General features: G+C 39.3%; 2 protein-coding genes and 1 long non-coding RNA gene across 10 annotated transcripts in view; 1 reads left to right on the top strand and 2 right to left on the bottom strand.

Moving 5' to 3' along the window:
- The window catches only part of arid1b (AT rich interactive domain 1B (SWI1-like)), a 72,697-nt gene extending 70,367 nt beyond the window's left edge, over nt 1–2,330 (bottom strand). For 2 of the 5 annotated variants that reach the window (XM_042096091.1, XM_042096093.1), the window contains exon 1: nt 1,019–2,208. In XM_042096091.1, coding sequence (XP_041952025.1) covers nt 1,019–2,143 — 1,125 coding nt within the window. In that variant the 5' untranslated portion in view covers nt 2,144–2,208. Of the gene's footprint in view, nt 1–774; nt 959–1,018 lie in introns of those variants that run through there. The other 3 variants (XM_042096092.1, XM_042096090.1, XM_042096094.1) reach the window with 3 other exon arrangements.
- Nucleotides 389–9,077, top strand: LOC121712114. Of its 2 annotated transcripts, none has more exons than XR_006032515.1 (3): nt 389–652; nt 4,131–4,203; nt 8,999–9,077. It is a non-coding gene; the product is annotated as an uncharacterized LOC121712114 (long non-coding RNA). The 2 variants fall into 2 exon arrangements; XR_006032514.1 differs by lacking the exon at nt 8,999–9,077 and adding an exon at nt 4,604–4,658.
- Nucleotides 5,483–16,153, bottom strand: LOC121712108 (potassium/sodium hyperpolarization-activated cyclic nucleotide-gated channel 1-like). 3 transcript variants are annotated; one of them, XM_042096096.1, is made up of 11 exons: nt 15,646–16,152; nt 14,727–14,913; nt 14,477–14,581; nt 12,757–12,879; nt 12,170–12,322; nt 11,421–11,511; nt 11,201–11,328; nt 10,272–10,418; nt 9,526–9,757; nt 9,009–9,167; nt 5,483–6,110 (listed from the first exon to the last, which is right to left on the bottom strand). In XM_042096096.1, exons 1-11 carry the CDS (start codon nt 15,864–15,866, stop codon nt 6,094–6,096), a joined length of 1,563 nt encoding a protein of 520 aa, XP_041952030.1. In that variant the 5' UTR covers nt 15,867–16,152; the 3' UTR covers nt 5,483–6,093. The 3 variants fall into 3 exon arrangements, with proteins under 3 accessions (XP_041952030.1, XP_041952031.1, XP_041952032.1); XM_042096097.1 differs by lacking the exon at nt 10,272–10,418 and having other exon boundaries at nt 15,646–16,153; XM_042096098.1 differs by lacking the exon at nt 12,170–12,322.
- Between the last annotated feature and the right edge of the window lie 3,099 nt (nt 16,154–19,252).

The raw sequence follows: 19,252 nt of genomic DNA, 5'->3' as shown, positions 1-19,252 counted from the left end.
TGACTTAGCTTACAGGCTAGTTAGCTTCTCTTTTAGCTACAATTAGCCAATTTACTTGTAAGATGCTAGCGATAGCTAACCTTAGCTAACATTAGGTAGCTAAATTAACTTTGTTTCCGCGAATAGTTTTTAAAGTCTTACCCAAATTCAACGGGTGATTTTAATCGACTAAACTTTCTATTATGTTTGCAGCAACGAAATTGGTCATATGTAGCTATTGCTATAGTTTAATATGTTACATTTTTAACGTTATAAACACTATTAAAGCGATTGCACAGCCTAGGGTTACAGGCTAGCCAAAATGGTAACGTTAGCTAGAATGTTAATGTTAGCACTGCTACCCCCTCCAACTGCAGTAGTTTAACGTTACTACTAGAATGTTCCATGGTAGGAAACACGGTCTGTTTCTTCTCCAGAGAAGTCACTTTTTAAACGTCGTAAATAATGTAGTACCATAGATAATGATACGGAAATGTATTTGATAGAATACTTATGAAGCGAAACTTGTGTAAAATATATATGTTCAAGGGTAGCTGGAGGAAGCTAACGTTAACCTGCTACAAATAATGGCCAATCGTTTGCTAAATGCATTAGAAGCTACGGCTAGCTTAGCCAGCTAACGTTAAGTCACCTTGGGACAGAACTTAATAAGGTAACTTTGTTTCAGGTTACACAGCTGATTGCAATGACTAAACAGGAGTTGTTCTGAGTCCGTATATAACAATTTCATATCATAGAGTCTACATTTCTACCCTCTTGCAATGAACATGTTACCGAGTTTGTCATGGCAAGTTATTCAAATGCTCCTTTAGACGTTGGCTAACGTCAGCTAGCATTGGCTCCTGCCAAATCGCTAAATGGTCCAAGCTAGCTGTGGTGGTACAGGGCCGCTGGAAACAAGTTGACGAGTTAGCTAGCTGGCTAAGAAGCAATGTAACTAGGCGGATAGCTATGCTCACAAGCAGTAACTTGTTTTAGAGAACTCAACGTAAACAGACAAACAACTTAACGAACCCACCTGAGCCCTGTTGCCACCGTGACCGTTGTTCCCAGGGCTCATTGCTGGATGATTTCTTTGTTGTCCTCCCCAACCATGAGAAGTTTGGGCATATTGAGAGCTCATTTCTTTGCTCAAGCCCATGCTTGATTGTTGTTGTTGTGCAGAGGGATTATTGTAATCTTGATAGCCACTGCCATATCCTCGCATCATAGGACTTGGCGATGTCAGTAACTGGTTCAAAGTAGGGGTAGCTCCAGATGGGTGCTGTTGATTTTGTCCAGGAAATCGCTGAAAACCCCCGACATTTACACCACCAGAAGCCGAGGCTGTAGCCATGGCAGCTTTTCCATGACTAGCTGAAGTCGTATTACCACCTGGGCCCATCATGTTGTTCCCCTGCCGTGAGGGGCTCATCATACCATATCCAGTGCCACCATAGCCAGGTCTGTAATTCGGATAGTGGTTGTAGGGGTTATTATGATACCCTTCGTGAGAGTTTTGTACTTGATCCATGCTGTTTTGTGCCGAATGCATTATCCCCGTCCCAGGGCTTTGTTGTCCGCCATGTTGATCAAAGCAAGGCCCTCCTCTTCCATTCCCATAATAATTATTAAACTCAGAAACCGTAGTGTTCCCACTTTGTGACTGGTTGATGTTGTTATTCGTTGGTCCCAAGTTGCTGTGGTCGTACCTGCTGCCCATCCGATCACCCGTTTTGCAGGATCGGTCCTCCTCTTCACTTTTATTCAGTAATTGCTGATGGCGTTCGGTTTGGTCGCCCAAAATATTCTCTTTCCCTCCATGTTGACGATTCCCGAAGTCTCCTTGCGCTGATTGCTGGTTGCTAATGTTGTTGTTTTGAATTTGACGTTGGTGATGCTGTTGGAATTGATTGAATGGTTGCGACTGTTGCTGTGGAGGTGTGTGGTGGTGAGACGAAGGAGGGGGATCTCCGCCACCAGCATTTTTCAGTTTATGATTCGCTAGCAAACCTGTCTCCATCCTCGAAGTCACTTTCGGATTTGAAGATGATATAGATTTATTTCCATATTCCTTCTCTCGTGGATCCGAATTGTTGCCCATAGAGGCGCGAGCTATGCTTGTTATGTTCAGCTCATGATGAAAACGATCTACATTATTCATAGGGGTAGCGCTGCCCCTATCTCCTGCCCCAAACACAGCCCCGGATCCGCGAGATGCTCCTCCTGACTTAAACGATTTTAAACTTATGACTCAAAGGGAAGGATAAACTAGGTTTGCTTTCATTATTTAGTGTTGAAGCCGCCACAACTTGTGTGTGCATGGCAAGTCATCATTTATGACCGGCACAACGAAAATATACGTTCAGGGGGTTGGTGGTGAGCCAGTTGGAGGGAAATGCGTTTAACAATCAACTGAAGCACGTCTTGATTCTTAACGAAATACCAGATTTTGTTTCAATTGTGAATGTTGTAGACTATATCTACGACGAAAATGTATTGGAAACTATTCATCTCCTTTCACCCATATGGGGCACAAACACGTAGGCTACCCTTTCACCAAGCATGGCATTATCGAAAACTGTAACAACTATTATCCACCAGCGCCTATCTTGGAAAATGCGGGCTGGATTCAGTATAGAATCTGGACTGGATTTGTAACACTGTTTGGGCACATCACAAGCAAAGATAATTTGACCTTCATCCTCCCCTCACAATATAGGCTATACATACTACGTCGGGTGATTGTGCAGAATGGCATTTCCATCAGAAGTTAGCAGGATATATGGGGTAACAAAAGATATGTTAGCATTAGCACAAAAAATAACCTTTCTCAAAAAAACCAAAATGACCCCTCCATATCGTGTTTTCTGTATGATTCGAGAAGAACATTCAATCCATTTTTCTGTAGCATTCGAGTTACAATATGTTTTCAGTTTTTCCCCTTTAGGTCAGCTGAAATATTCGGTTTCCTAGGCTATAGCAAGGGAGAATTTCACATGTTCCAGTATACGAGAATACAAAGTGTGTCTAGGCTTCCCTGGAGGTTTTGCAATAAAATACGACATCCATAGGCTACCGTTTGAATACACACTTCACTTCATGTTTCATAAAGGACACGTTGAGAAAACAGGATATCAGAATCTTGACAAAAGAAACAGCCTTTGTGCAAGCGGCAAAGAATGTTATTGATAGTTTCACACAATTCTTATGGGAAATCAAGTTAGCCCTCTGGTGGACCTCTGTAGAATGTAGTACATTCTTGACCTCCTCAAAGGCACCCCAGACTGTCAGTTTTCATCTGATTAATTTCTCCACTGAATATTGCACACTGAATGTAGGCTTCATTATATTGCAACTCTCATTTTGTATCTAATTTTTTCTTAAGGATTTCTAAAATTCCCAATCAGCTGGCTGCTAACATTTTTACCTTTGGTCTTCAAAAACAAAACAAAGGATGCATAGTGTACTCTCTCTCTCTGTGTGTACACGCATGGATTGTCACTTAGGGGACTCACTGGGTTGTGTAAGGGAGAGTCTGCAGGGACCTCCCCCAGCAGCAGTGGCAGCAACCCAGTCAAGTCAAGCACAGAAAGTGGGTCAGACAGAAAAGCCACAGAGAAAACAGCTAAACCCAGCTCTGTAGCATGCATACTAAAGGGTTTTTTCCCAGAATGACTGAGGAAATGCTAGCATTAGGTACACCTAATGGCCAGATCATAATGGCTAGTAAACTCTGTAATCTGTAGGCCTACTGAACACCTTCCTTTTTTCCAACAGTTCTTCTTCATTTCACTGAATAAGTGGTACAATTAGGGCATTACATTTGCTGGGTTTAGTTTAAATAATTTAAGACCAAATTTTTAAATCTGTCATGAAGAAAAACAAGCAGCATAGTTTTGGGCAGTATCACAAGATTATTATATACATAAGGTCTAGCATAAGGTCTTGATAGTCAGCACTAAAAAAATATTTTCATTTCAGTGAGACTGAAACTACAAATGTAAGATTCACCTGTCTCAAGGTGAAATAACATGCCCTTGCCACACACATTTCTATCTAGTGCTGTTCATTTATCTAGTCGGGACAACATTTTAAAAGACAGTCTGAACATCAGATGTAATTGTTGGGTGCTCCTTGTGTGCTCTCAGGCACTCGGGCAGCCAGGAGGGTGGTCTACAATATTTTTCCCAAGGATAATCCGAACAAGCAGACAGAGAAATGGTAATTAGACTGGTGCAAGCTGGCTGATAGTATTGTGTGGTTAAAATCAAAGTACTTTATCTTAAAACTTCATTGCCAGAATTACTTTTTTTTCTGAGGACAGTCAGTCAAGACTATTATTTAAAACTGTTGAATTATATAACAGTTTCATGGGGGTAAATGTCAGAATATAGCTCTTAGTGAAGTACTATTCATTGTACAATATGTTAGCAAAGTGTCCTGTTGAAGGGTGAGTGTTGTAACCCTTTGTATATGACTTGTCTCATATTGATTTAATTCTTTAATTCTGGTGCCAGTGGATGTCTATCCTTGGGCAGATTTAAGTAAGAACTATATAGATCATAAAAAGTAATGATGATACATAATTTAGATATGCCAAACTATTCACAACTCTTTGCAGGAAGAATTGAGGGAAAATTCATATGGTAATGGAAATGGAGAAGCAGACCTCAGGTAATAACTCTGAATCCTCAGTGTGTCTCTTATTCTTGATATACTCTACACCTATTTCCAAATTACAAGTGCCATATTCTAATCTCCACAAAGTCGACCTTTTGGTTTCAAACCACTCCTTCGGATGACAAGCTTTAGTTATTCCACTTCAAACACAATCACAACAGTGCAATGTGGTGGCAGGCCTTTGACACATTAGCTCATTCAGACGTGCCATAGGTAGGCTTTTTTTTTTTTTTTGGCAGACGCCCAGATAACAGCTCGCCTGCAAGAGGGGAGTAGCGCTGATTGCACCTCTCCTAATTAAACCTCGCCTGACCTTGGCAGAGGAAAATCATTAGTTTCCCGTTGTAATCATCACACACCAGCAATTACACTCCATTGGACCTCAATTTGCATTTAGACGTGTCTGAGGCCATGCCTGGATGAGATAGGACGGAGGGAAGATAACATAGTGGCAAAATGCCAGTTAACAGACAGTGAAGTTTCAAATTCAGGTAGGCTATAAGGACCTGGCCTTTTAGCTCTCTGAAAGTGCCCTGAGGAATGATACCCACAGCTCATCTGGCTTTCTGTAAATGAGGAGCTGTCTGTTACGATATAACAACTTCTAACCTAGCTGTATATATATTTTGTTTAGACTACATCACTTACTAGTTGGTCTTTCAGTCTAACTTCAAGACTTACTCTCCTGATAAGTACTGTACACACACGTGTACATCATATCGCATCTCCTAACTTTAAACTTTAAAATTCATATATGCTAATGGTTGGGACCAGAACGGAATTGTTTTTCTGCAGGTTTTGAATGATTATTGAACTTTGAATGGTAAAAATGTTAATGTTAATGAGAACATGCATGTACAAATGCACAACTGATAAGAGTATGTTGTCAGTGCAAAACTGAACTGAATATTCTCAACAGAACATGCTCTAGTTGTTGATGGGAGTCCAGGAGATATTTTGGCTGACAATTCAGCAATGCTGTATGAAACTATAACACAACTAAACATGGAAATGTAACATACAAACTTATAAAGTAATACATTCCTTAGAATGAGAATGAAAACGGTACATTTAACATTTTGTTACTAGAGAGACAACAGTTTAAAAAGATTGCGCTGCCTAGGCATTGATTGCATGCCCAAACAAAGCTCTAACTGTCTACTACAATGTCTAACTCATGGCATGGCCAAAGTCCTATACCTAAAAAAAACTGCTGTCATTTTACCACATTGTTACCAAGTCAGACTGATGAAATGTATAAAAGGCCACAGAAATCATCATGGAATGGTTTGGAATGTGTGCTAAGGTTGTTACATCGTTCCTTTGATCTTTTCTCAGTACAGACATATTGTGTGCAGTGGGCAGATTCTGGATGAATGGTAGGCTGATCATAGTATTCCGCCTCAAAAACAAACATAATTGTCCAAAGTCTCATGTCCTACCACCACCTGTGCAAGACAAAACAAACAAAACAAAAACAAAAAAACATATCCATTAATTATTTTTTGAATAATAAATCAAGCAAGATACACCAAATTACTACTGGCTGAGAAAAAAAGAGAGACAAAGAACAACTTAATTCAGGACATTATACAGAACTGCATAATATGAATATGGACTAATTAATATTTTATGAGAATTGTCTGAAAAGTCTTGAAGAACTATTGACAACTGCCTAAACCTCCATTGTGGCACCACTTTAAAAAATGAGACAATATGTGAATTTGTTTTGTATTTCTGCTAATTATTACCGGTGACATACACTGGTGTACAGATGAACGGAACACAAAAATTACGGTTCAGTGTGTACCTCAGTTTTGAAGTCACGGTTCAGTTAATGTTCGGTACAGTAGAGGGCCATACACACCAAATCCAATTTTTCTGACGAAATTTCCGCACGAAATTATGCAGGCTATTAAACACATATATTCAAATTAGTCTGTACACACAGAGGACGAAATTCGTTGCGATGAAAAAAGCTTTCGGAAGTCTCATTTGATGCAAAATTTCGCATGCGAAAAAGAGTGCCTGACCAATTAAATAAGGATTTCGCAGGGTTCCATTGATGTCACAAGTAGAACTACAAGCAGAAAAAGCTGACAAAATGGGTGATCTTGCTGCCCATGATGACATCTCATTAATAGGCCTATATGCCAAAGTTACAAAGAAGTTCAACAGTGCAAACTCCACCATACACAGCTTTCCCTACTTCTTACCACCATCCCATCATTTCACAAGCACCAAAAAAGAATGAAATCTGTACAGCAGTGAACAGAGAGCTTCTCACTGTACAGATGTGCATGGAAAAATATGACATTCATTCACAAAAATGTGAAGAAACGTTTTAGAATAGGCCATTGCTTAGGCATTTGAACCCATAGTTGGATGCAGCGCATGATAATATAGCCTATCCTACTTCTATATATGCTGACAACAGCATTATGTCCAGGGTTCCCACCATCATAATTTTGCCTCAAGTTAGCGCAAGAGAAGTCTCGGACTTGGTGCGTTAACATTGCTTTATGCCTCATAACTTAAGTAGGCTAATGTAGAACTCTGTAATATGTGGAACACTTTAACTGGTGTCATTATTAGCCTAGTTTTTGCTGTGTGTTGATCATTGCCATGCGAGCTGATCAATTTTAACCACTTGTTGCATCAGTGCGATTTTATCAGTCTCTGATGTTTGTTGGGTTACGCTCCACTTTAGATTAACACGACTTTTGAGGTATGCATGCGTGTGAAATGGTTTCCTGAGTTGCACATGATATAGGCCATGCCTGTTTTATAGCATGCTGGCATACAACATTTTGCATAACATTTTAAATTAGGCTTAGCCTACGCTACAAGTTGTTAGGCTACAACAGTCCGCTCAAATTGCAGAACTCAAGCCCAATATGCGGGAGCAAAGTGTGTGTGTGTGTGTGTGTGTGTGTGTGTGTGTGTGTGTGTGATGTGCAGTGGGGTGGATTGGTGCACTGATGACCCCCAACCGACTTCTATGTGTTTCATCAGTGGACTACACAATTATCATAATAGCACAAGTAGAATAGACAAGGGGTGGGAAGGATGGCCGTAAGCTTTTATTTCCCCAGCACCTCCCAAAGGCTATAATCTGCTTCAATTTTGATGATTTTACGACTTCTCACTTTTGTTCTCTCTTTTACCCAAATCTCTTTCTATTCTTGAGATAATAAATAATCGCATCAGACTCAGTGTGTACACTTTGAGTGTGAAAATTCTGCACACTAAATTTTTGCATTTTCCCGGAATTTCGTGTCGTATCTGGTGTGTACTGGCCTTGGTAGGTAGCCTGTAGGTATTGCTAACCTAAAATTCACTGACAATATTTCCGATGGGAATAGTATTTTGAATACTACTAACTTGTTTTTTGCCATTAACTAAACTGATATTTGGTCTGCTACTTATGTATGTGTGGGAACTTGAATTTGAAACATGGTCTGCAAGCAAAAAAGCCTGCTGATTACTGTTTGTGACGGTCCTAAATGTGACCGCACATATCTAATTCCCTGACGGCACAGACTATGGACTATACTATACTACGTCTTATACACGCGCGCACACACACACAAACAAATGCACAGACACATTAAGCAACGTCACTCACGTCAAGTACATGGAAATTAACACTAAACACAAAGACTATTTACTATGCATAACATTTATTTCATACAGGTTGGTGCCCAAACTTCTGTGTAAATGTTTGCATGCTATGTTACCGGCGGCGGCATCCTCGTTTGTTTTCTGACTGTCCGGAAGCAAAGGGGTGCCGTCAGGAAACAATGGACTTTTTTAATTGGGTTCCGGAGGGAACTGGCCATGTTCAAGTGGGAAGCGCCAAGGGGGGGAGCAGGGCAATCCTGATCAAGTTGCTCTGTATGTTCGTCCCTATATGTACCTCTTTGAATGTGTTTACTATGTGATTGAACTGTTTATTCCATATTTACATTCTTTTTTGCATTACTATTTTTTGTTTAGTATATTCCCCTTAATCACCACTTGCTTGCTGTGATTTGGTAAGCCTTAAAATTAAATCAACATTTTTTACCGCATCGCTGCTGTTCCTCCGACTCTGTGGCCAAAACCCAAAAAGAAGACGAAACTCAAAGCAGTTCCGTCACACTGTTAAAGACTGCATTTGGTACATATCTGTATTGAACGTCCTGTACCTAAACCTAATGAAAGTGTGCCACTAGTACTGTCGAAATATGATGATTTGGCTCCAGGTGTACTGAATGAAAGTGTGCCAATAGCCCACTAGTACTGTTAAAATGGGGGCCACAGCATAACTGAGGATTTGATGATTTGGTTTCAGGTGTACTCACGTTGGGGAGCGAGAGACCGCCTGCTGAGCTGCTTGCCCTGCAGCTCAGGGAAATCCTGCAGCACGGTGTGGTAGGCCTGGCACGACAGACAAACCAAGCGGGACGGACTCAAATTCCATACCTTGATGTAATGTTTGGAGAACTTTACCAGCGCTATCTCTGTGAAAAATATTTTTGAGTTTACATTAAAAGAAAGACTCACTCTGCAATGATAAATCATGACCGCAAAGGTATAGATGGGGATCACATTGACTAGAGGCAATACTCAGTTTTTGTCTTAGGCTATGTTCAGACTAGGTGTATTTTTCACACCTGCCAGCGTCCGTTTTACGTTATAATCCTATGGAGTAGACCGTGTTTTCAAAAAAGTCCTAGGCTTTTTTAAAAACGTGATCGCAGGCGTCTTTTTCTGCAGCTCAGAGTTGTTTTTAAAGTTCAGAAATATTCAACTTCTACTGGAAAAACGCCTTACGTAACAGTTACTGCAGTTACAGGACAGCTAAAAACTGAGGTTTACCTCCAAAAAAGTCTCCATCTATTAGCTTGTGCTGGACACCAGCATCCTCCACCATTATGGTGCCCTTGTCGATGAAGTACATATAGTCTGCTGTAATCCCTGGCCGTATGATCACATCTCCCATTTGGTAGCTCTCAAACTCAACCACCAGTAGCAGCTTGGACAGAAACAGTAAGTCTGCATTTCCAAAGGCATTTCTCAGCAGATCCCCGCAAACGTGCTGCATCACAGCCTGTTGGTGGAATAGACATGAGTTCTTTAAGAAGAAACATGTTCCTGTACAACCTAATATTTTGACTTGGCAAGTTTGGCAAAAAAGGACAAAGTTTGAATAGCTGATTTGCCGATGTAGACTTACATTGTTAGATTCAATACAGAAGTGTTCAATTCACAATGTGGTCAATTCAATATGGTTAATGCAGTGCAGTTAAGACAATATGGTTAGTTAATGTAATGCACAATAAAACATTTACTCAGACGGTGTTGTACATATGGTACATTTCAAGCCATCATGATAAGAAAACTAACATTTCCATGGCTTGCTGTTTTATCTTTAATACCATTTCCAGACCCCTCTCTAGACAGACAGACTCTATGGGAGGTTCACAAAATTGTTGTTTTTGCTGTTACTACAATTAAAGTGGATTCCTGCCGTATACATACAATTTCTGTAACTCATGGGCGATTTCTTTAGATAGTGAGACTAAATTATTTTGAAAAGTGTGTACAAACAGGCTAAATCATACCAGTTTCAGCGGCTCAGAGAGTTCATCTAGGATGGCCTTCTCATCAAACCACTTGCCCTGGTAACAGTTCTCCATATGACCAAACACACGAGTGACTAGGGTACCCCCCACCTGTTTGTGTCTTATATACACCTTGAGTTCGTTGTGCTGAAAGAAGGCAGAAAGAGTAAGACCTCATGTCTCCTGTTCAATCTAATGCTTTTCTTTTACAAGTGTGCCCAATACCAGCATGACCAGACTGCTGCCTAATGTGATAAGATAAAATTCAGAGCCGTATATAGAGATATATCTATATACGGCTCTGATAAAATTGAACCAGTGCTGCCATCTTGTGGTGATGCGATAAAAAACAAAAGCCTACAAGCTTCAAAATAAGACTGATTTGAGTATCTGCAATGGAACTAACTGGCTGGTCTTTAAAATCATAGTGTAAACAAAATCATTACATTACATTACACATACCCTTCATGAAAAATGTTGCTTATACAATAGACAGCCACAGCACATGGTAATACATGAAAAGCCTGGATAAGACTTCCCAGAGTAGAGCCCAACTGATAAATCGGTTCGCCGATATTAGCTATTTGCCGATCTATATACCAAATCTATCGCTATCTGTGTTTATAATGGGCAATAACTATTTTAAAATGAAGTAAAGGAAAGCCAAATACTGATCCTCATTTTGGCCATTTGCCCTTTTAAACACAACTTGTCCTCCTTTTCAGAGTCTGGTTGGTGGTCACCCTATTTCTGTTACTTTATAGCACACACGTAGCCTCCACTTTCCCTTTTAAACACAAATTATGACTATTATTCAAACTAACAAAAATCGATATTATCGAATATATACTATTCAAATATCGAAATTGGTATCGGCCTTAAAAATCGGATATCAGTCGGGTTCTATTCCAGAGGTCTGGAAGGCTCACCCTATCCTCATAGGCCCGCTGACTGGTGTTGAAGGTGGCCTGGAGGGATGTGATTTTGGCCAGAACCAGAGCATATAAAACAGAACCGACCGTTATGCTCGTTATCATCATCCACTGCTCTGATATCCCTGCAAGGTATTTAAGACATCAACAACAGTATCTTAGTTGAGTAAGAGTACAACATAATGTATGTATATACTTGTAAATAATGTCTGTATACCTTTTGGAATTCCTGAGCCATAGTTAAGTGTCATCATATGACAAAGTGAGCGAAACATGGCCCTTGTGTACTGGACACTAATTGGTTTATCCTTTTTGAGAAATGAGAGACATAAGCACATACAGTACTCATTAAACTCCTACTGTATCTATTCACCTTATTCTGCCTCGCCCATTTTAATAATATATTTTCTTTCGCCTTGTGTTTTGCTTTTTTTATTTCATCATGTATTCATCTAATGTATTTCAAATCAAATTTTCGTAATTAAAGACGTATGAAACTATTGAAATACTGAGCTTTATACCAGCCATTCAGCCAACAAATAAACATATAATGTAGTCTGAAGGCAAGTAAATTAAAAGCTAATGAAACAAATACTGTTCACTTTCAGTTGGACTGAAGAATTTTTGATCTACAGTAAGACTGTCAAGACAGGCAATATGAGTCTACGTTCATGGAGTTGCTGCCCAATGACCTTGTTTAGTATGCTGTGTTGTCTTTTCTGTTCAGTTCACAATAAACAAAATGCATCAGTGTGGCATAGTTGAAACCCATCAAACGTGTCCTAAGCCCCTGAGTTGTTCTGTTAACTTTGATCTTGAATGCTGAATGGGAAAACATATCTAAATATCGCATATGCTGGATTTGAACACTGAATTCTGTTTTGTTTTAAACTAACTAGTCACTTTTTCTAATATGGCCCCTATGATATTTGGCCACGTATACACTCAAAATGTTACAGGACATACCACTAGACCCGCTAGGGTGACCCAGCTGTTAGGCGGATAGTCCAACCAAGTAGCCAACATGAATTGGAAGCACGCGTTCCAGTGGCATATTAGGTAGATGCCAAATATGTTGTAGATCACCTCCAAGAAGGATTTCATACTAACACTAAGCCTCTGTAACAGAAAAAAAAAACACAAATCAAAAATCTTAATCTGAAAAGATTTACAATACTGAGGCTAGTTACACACATATTGTTAGCTCTTCAGGTAATTTAGAGCATGTAAAGGTGTTATGTATTATGTAAGTGACATGATTACATGATAATGGCCTTGTTGTCGATATATCCAACCCCCCAAACCTTTGGAAGGATATACATAATACTGCCTGGCAATGGAAACTGGAACCTTGTAAAGAACTATATGCCAATGATGCCTTTTAGTAATAAAACATTTATGAATATCTGAATTAATTCTTATGTACGATGCCTTGGTGGGTCAAACATCACATTACATACTTTTGCTTGGCATTAGGTAACTGTGAAAAAGTTGTGGAGTGTGGATGTGGAAGCATGAAATGGAAATATAAAACACATGTAAAGTCCACTTGCCTCCAAGCAGTTGTTTACATAGCGCACCAGCCTGAAGACCCTCAGGAGCCGCAGGAGGCTGAAGACATTTGTGATCTTCAAGAGATGCCTAGACTCATCTGGGTCAACCCCACCTAAAGTTGTCTGTTGCAGAAATTAGTGGTAACTACACAGGGTTTTATGTGTACTATTTTCTATTTTATGTGTACCACTTTGTAAAAAATATTCCTATCAACAAAACCATAAAGCCCAAGTTGTGACTTTTGCTATGCACATGCGTATTAGTGTCCTCTTTGATCACAAAAAATTTGAAAGACACAACTCATTACCCTTGTGTGTCTGTACAACGTAACTGGTATCATCACAATAGTTATACTGTGCCCTATAAACTGGCTTATTTCATGACATTGTGTCATGTAAGGTCACTGCAAAATCTAGAGAAATGTGTGAGGAGGTCAGCAGGGTACGGTTGAGACAAAATGTATTGTTAAGGCCCATTCACACCAAGAACGATAACGATAACTATAAATAAATATCGTTCTTGTGAATATGAATGACGACGTTCACACATAAACTATAACGATAACGACATGAAGAACGATATCGTTGGGGATCACTTTCAGAGCGATTTTCAGAACGATAAAAAGCTAATAGCCCATCAGAACCCATCAAATTTTAACCGTCACATTTATTAACACAAGGAGAGACTTTGCTTATCGTTGTTCAGTGTGAACGCTTTTATCGTTATGGTTATAGTTATCGTTCTTGGTGTGAATGGGCCTTTAGAGTTATTACTTGAACATTCCATTTGTATTGTTCACCACATCAGTTCCTGTGTCAACTATTTTATTCCTATTTTATTCATTTTAACCAATTTAAATGAAATGACACTTTGCCCAATTGTTATTTTTTATACATTTTGCAATGAACAGTTAGTTAACTATACATCATTAAAAATGGGTGTCTCAACTGTACTAGGTACTGTCTCAACTGTACTCCATATGGGTACAGTTGAGACACATGTCGAGACAAAAATGCACCTTATGTTTATGAGCTAATTGCGGAAAATATAAACTACCTATGGGTATTATTGATTGATTATTTCTTAGTCTACAAGCTAAGGAAATGGCATGTAGAATTTCATGTGAAAAATCACTTCTTTTCAGTATCTACTTTTTGTTTGATTTTGTGTGAGCAAAATGTGTCTAAACTGTACTCAGTCTACCCTAGAAACCTGTAGATTTCTAATCTCACATTGGAATTATTGTCCTACCCGCCGCTGATGTCCTATCGATTGAAACAAACCCAGATAAAAAAAATAAATAAAAAAAAAACAGTAACTTCGCACCCAATTGCACCGATTGTTTTTCTACAGGCCAAAGTAAACGGGCCACAACCAGGATAACCTACATCAGGGGCGCTGTCTGTATGTGTGTGTGTGTGTGTGTGTGTGTGTGTGTGTGTGTGTGTACTCTTCACATAAAATATATTTTGGGTGTGTGCAATATACATGAGTTTGACATAAGGTTAGTTAGGTTCACAACATTAGAACAAAACAACTACATTGTTACGCTAATTTACTCAACTAACATAATTTGACTATTGAATTCTCTAAGTTCCAACTAGCCCACCTGTGACATCCCTAGACATCTCTTCTGCTCGGCTCACATCACTAGCTGACATTTCAGACGCACCTATCTGCGCTTGCACACAAATTCACTATATTGTAATGACAACACACCGAAAGAATCAACACACAGTAGTCAACTGGTGTTGCAGCCAACAGATCAGGAATGAACCAGGTCTTCAGGTAATGGTTTCTTATCTTGCGAAGGTCCAGAATAGCCTGTTGGTTGAAAGACAAATGGCAACAGAAGATAAACCTAATATGCAAGAGCCATTGAAATTCACACTGGCACCATTGTTGATATAGCACTATGACTATGCTTACACATTAAGCTGTTCAGTAAATAAACAAACAATATACTTACCTCCATGCTTCCATGATGGTAGCCCATTCGAAAAGTTAGGCACAGATCAACAATGAATGATATGTCTACAAAGACATTATAGACAGTCCAGCCAATGTAGATTTGCTTCCCAAAGAAACTGGCCACCATGGGGACGAAAACTATATTGGTACTGCTCATCAGAATCATTATCCACAACCAGTACCTCCTGTTGAGAATATCAACAATGATAAAAAAAAAATAGAAGTGGCAATGTCTCAGCAAGATGCTGAAATCGACAGAACTGCCTTTAGACAAGGCAATGTTTATTGTGTCATATTGTGATCAAGTATTCTTTACGGAATACATCATGCAGATAATGTGATGTATTATCATAATAGTGAAGCAAAGGCTGGGAAGTGATTTATCTGGTGTAACGTTTATGTTAATGTCACTTTCATTCACATTGTCTCATGACATATTGCACACTGCCCTCTCCCCACATACACAGCACACTATCCCATCTCCCTTGTCATCCCCTCAACACACACACCAAGACCCCTGGCAGTTAGGTTAGCCCCTTGAGCCGTGGATCTGCCCAAGGTTTCTTCCTTAGTAAGGGAGTTTTTCCTTGCCCCTGTTGCTCTTGCTCTTGCTCTTGTTGGTGGTGCCCCCCCCCCCCCCCCCCCCCCCCCAAATGCATAAATAGGCTGACACCAGACATAATTTCACTGCATTTCTTACATCCAGTAACTATATGCATGTGACAATAAACTTCATTGTATCCTTTCTAGAGTCTGCAGGCCAAACACAGCAAGCTAACGTTAGAGTGCTAACTTCACATTCACACGCTAATTTACCACAAAAGCAATCAATGCTAGTATTTAGATTATCTTTAAAAACTTCACCAAGTTTACATATTGAATTTACTGACTTGATATCGTTATGATATAAACCTTACCTGAACAAACTGTAGGGGTGAATGATGAAGTAGTTTAAGTCTTCAGTTTTTTTTTGCTCCTTAAGGATTTCATCTTTACTGCGGTAATAGTAAAGAGTGAACTTACTGGTTTCTGGCAGTAAAAGTTTAGACAACCTGTTTCTGGGTTCCTTTTTTGTTGAATTATCCATGACACCAATTTTACGGGTTGAGAAAAAACAGGCCGAGTCAACGTTTGTCATCTGTTAACTTCAATCTCAGGCTTCCTGTTGTTTCCGATGAGTTAGCTAAAGCTCGTGTATTAATCTTGAGCTGCCAAGAATCTCTGATATGAACAACATGCAAAATGAAAAGTTCACCCGCAATCCTTCTACTTTACTCCACTTCCACAGCGAGTAACAACCTAAAATACTGAGTGAGCATGAAGTTAATGTTATCAGTCACAATAAATGAATTAGCAGCTAATAAATAAACCAGACAGCTTGCTAAATCACTCCCATCACGATTCCCGCCACTCCACGTGACATGACCATAACGTGAACGTTCTACTTCAACACCAACACCATTACAGGCTTTCTTTTACTGTCTATGATTACAGGTAGGCCCTAGGCCCTAGACATGGGCCAAATGATTCTATTCCGGGAATCAGTTCTTTCAGTTCCCTTCACCTTCACAAATCGTTCGTTTGATTCGTTCTTTCAGTTCCTTAAGTCAAAATATGCTTTAGAGCACCGTCTTGGTTGTCTTAAGTCAAATATCCTTTAAAACACCGTCTCATATGGTGTGTTACATCATTTATGTAAATATCAAGCTTAATATTAAGCACATAAGTGCCTTTTTTCATAAATATACTGAATGGAATTCAGTAAGAATCATATGGCGTTTTTCCAAGTTCTAGCGCTGGCAGGCAGGCACGTTAGTAAAGCCAGGCCATAGACTGTATATATCATAGACTGTATATATAGAACTGGACAGTGTGCCGTCTGTTAAGAGTGATGCGAGCGTTAGTCCAGAGCCCCCTGGTGGCTGGCTGCAGTACAATGTGTAACTCCGCCCATCCCCATGTATTTCAATGGCCAAGTAGCCAACTTTCCGTGTCACTTTTCTCATCTAAAACTATTTTTGTATCAACAACTTTTTATTCGAAAAAATAGTTTTCAAGATGCTTCAATACACACAATTTTTCTTTTCTCGCTGAAATTATTTTTTTTAATGTTATATTAACAAATCTAAAAGGGCGTGTTTACACCTATGATTGACAGCTGGCTGCAGACACTACCGCGTCATCGCTCACTTATTTTAACACCTGATTTCGACCCTATGATTTCGACACATAATCTAACCTAAATAAGTGTTGCTGTTATTATCTTATCACAGTCTGACTAAATACATATTGATAGTCATACATTGTGTAGTTGCTGGTAAGAGACATCGTTGTTAGTTGTGACAGATTCTGTGAAAAAAGATATGTTCTGTTCTTTCGTAGATGCTAAGTATATTAGCTCATAGCATGCTACATCATGCTAGCATTAGCCAGTTGATAGGTAAAGTAAAAGGGCTCGGCTATATTGATCCGAAGTGACGTTAGCCATAGTCACCATCATTTACAGTCCTACTTGTTTGAAATGGTTTAACGTAACCAGTGATTGCCGCCATCATCGTTGCAACTTCATTTGAATATACTTTGTCACTGGAGAAGGCGATGTAAAGTTTCATTAACGTTAACTCTTGCTTAGTTTTGCGAATGGCAAAAAACGCCACCTAGCCTGCTAGGTCGACAACCTCGGTATGCCCATTTATGAATCAGCCCGACAAATAACGTTACTTGTGTTTTAGTGAACACATTATTGGACCATAGCTTAACGTGAGGAGGGATTCAAAGTTACAAATGGCCAATTTGCTTAGTATGCTCAGAACAGCGGTATCTGAAAATGCGTTAAGGTATCGTTGTTACCTGCGATTGCACTGCTTGAGAAGCATTTTGCATGAGAAATCCTCCCGTAGCATTTTGCGGGGTAAATCCTCCCGTAGACGTACATCATTTCAAAATAATACGTCTAAATTGAAAACTGTGACAACTCATTGATAGGCCCTCTCAATATGTCTGTAATCGTATGCCACTACCACAGGCTTGCTAGTCTTTCACCAGAGAGGGTGCTCCATTATAAATCAAAAATGTAATACTGCAGCCTTCATGTCAGCTGTAAAAATATGAGAACATGGACCTACTACATCAGGACAGGATACTCTAAACATTTTACACATAATCAGGAAGCTACTTTGCTGTTCAGTGTGTGATGTGTTTAAAGTGGTACTACGTTTAAAGAAACATTTTTATTCTTTGTTTCAAGTGCATAAGAAAATACCACATTATGATGGTTATGGTTACCCTTAACAAATACAAAACAATATAATACTTAAAACAGGGATCAATCAATAGCCTAATGAAATAAACAATGAGGGGGGAAAGCAATAATAAATAATAATGCCCATTCAATCAATAATATAACAACAATAACATGGTAAGACTACATTAAGGAGAATATCAATAATAAACAATGTCAAATTAATCAACAGCCTATAATGAAAATAAAACAGTACTACTGCATACAAACCATAATGTATAAGAAGTGCTTAAAAGACCAAAAACTATCACAAGAACGAAGAGCACTGGGCAACTCATTCCACCAACATGGTACCACTGAGGAAAAGAGTCTTGAATTTGACCTAGCGTTTAAGACTGGTCGACACAACAGAAGTTCATCAGAAGACCACAGTGGGCGGTTGGGGATGTATATCTTGATCATTGAATTAAAATAACAAGGAGCAGATCCAGTCAATGTCCTATAGGCCAAAGTGAGAGATTTAAATTTAATTCTGTCTACTGTAGGGAGCCAATGGAGAGTAACTAGGAGAGGAGTTACGATGTGTCCTCTTTGGCTGATTGTGGCATGTTGCAGCATTCTGAATGATAGATCACACAAAAGAAATAAAAAACATTCAATATTGATTTAGTATCAACCAATAATTATTCTGATATTAACATTCTTGTAACATCTACATCTTTATGTAGGCTACAATTAAATACTAAGCAATGGCCTCTGACTTAAATACCAAGGCAGTTAAATGACCGTGGTATAGTCTACGTGATACACAGGACTACACAGTAAACCCATTTAAAATAGGCAAGGATATGTATTTAATAACATTTGGGGTTGCTCACAGTATACCCACCACTACAACTAACTAACTCGACTACACCACTAGTTAAATGGCGCATTGCAATTTACAATTTGTGTGAGTTCAGGGGCATACAGAAAGTTGAAGTTTGGGTGACATCAATAAAGAAAATAGAAACAAAGGGATGTGTACAGCCTCAAGTATAAATGATGTCACATTAACAGAAGGTTCAGAGCAGAGGCAGACCTTTCTTGGTGCCATGCAAGTTATTGAAAGTCATATGTTTTCAGAACGTAGTGGTGCTGTGCCATGTCCCATGTATAAGGGGCTTCAGGTTGATCCAGTGACGGTGGGTGATGATGTCAGGGAGATGGATGTCAGGGTACTTGGAGAAAGGGGGAGGACATGCCACCTCAGACCACCCCAGCCAAACATCTTCACGTAGGCA

The sequence above is a fragment of the Alosa sapidissima genome, chromosome 6 (genome assembly GCF_018492685.1).
Source record: "Alosa sapidissima isolate fAloSap1 chromosome 6, fAloSap1.pri, whole genome shotgun sequence".
Taxonomy (NCBI): domain Eukaryota; kingdom Metazoa; phylum Chordata; class Actinopteri; order Clupeiformes; family Clupeidae; genus Alosa; species Alosa sapidissima.
Note: the sequence above shows the minus strand (reverse complement) of the source record. Positions and strands in the feature narration are given on the sequence as shown.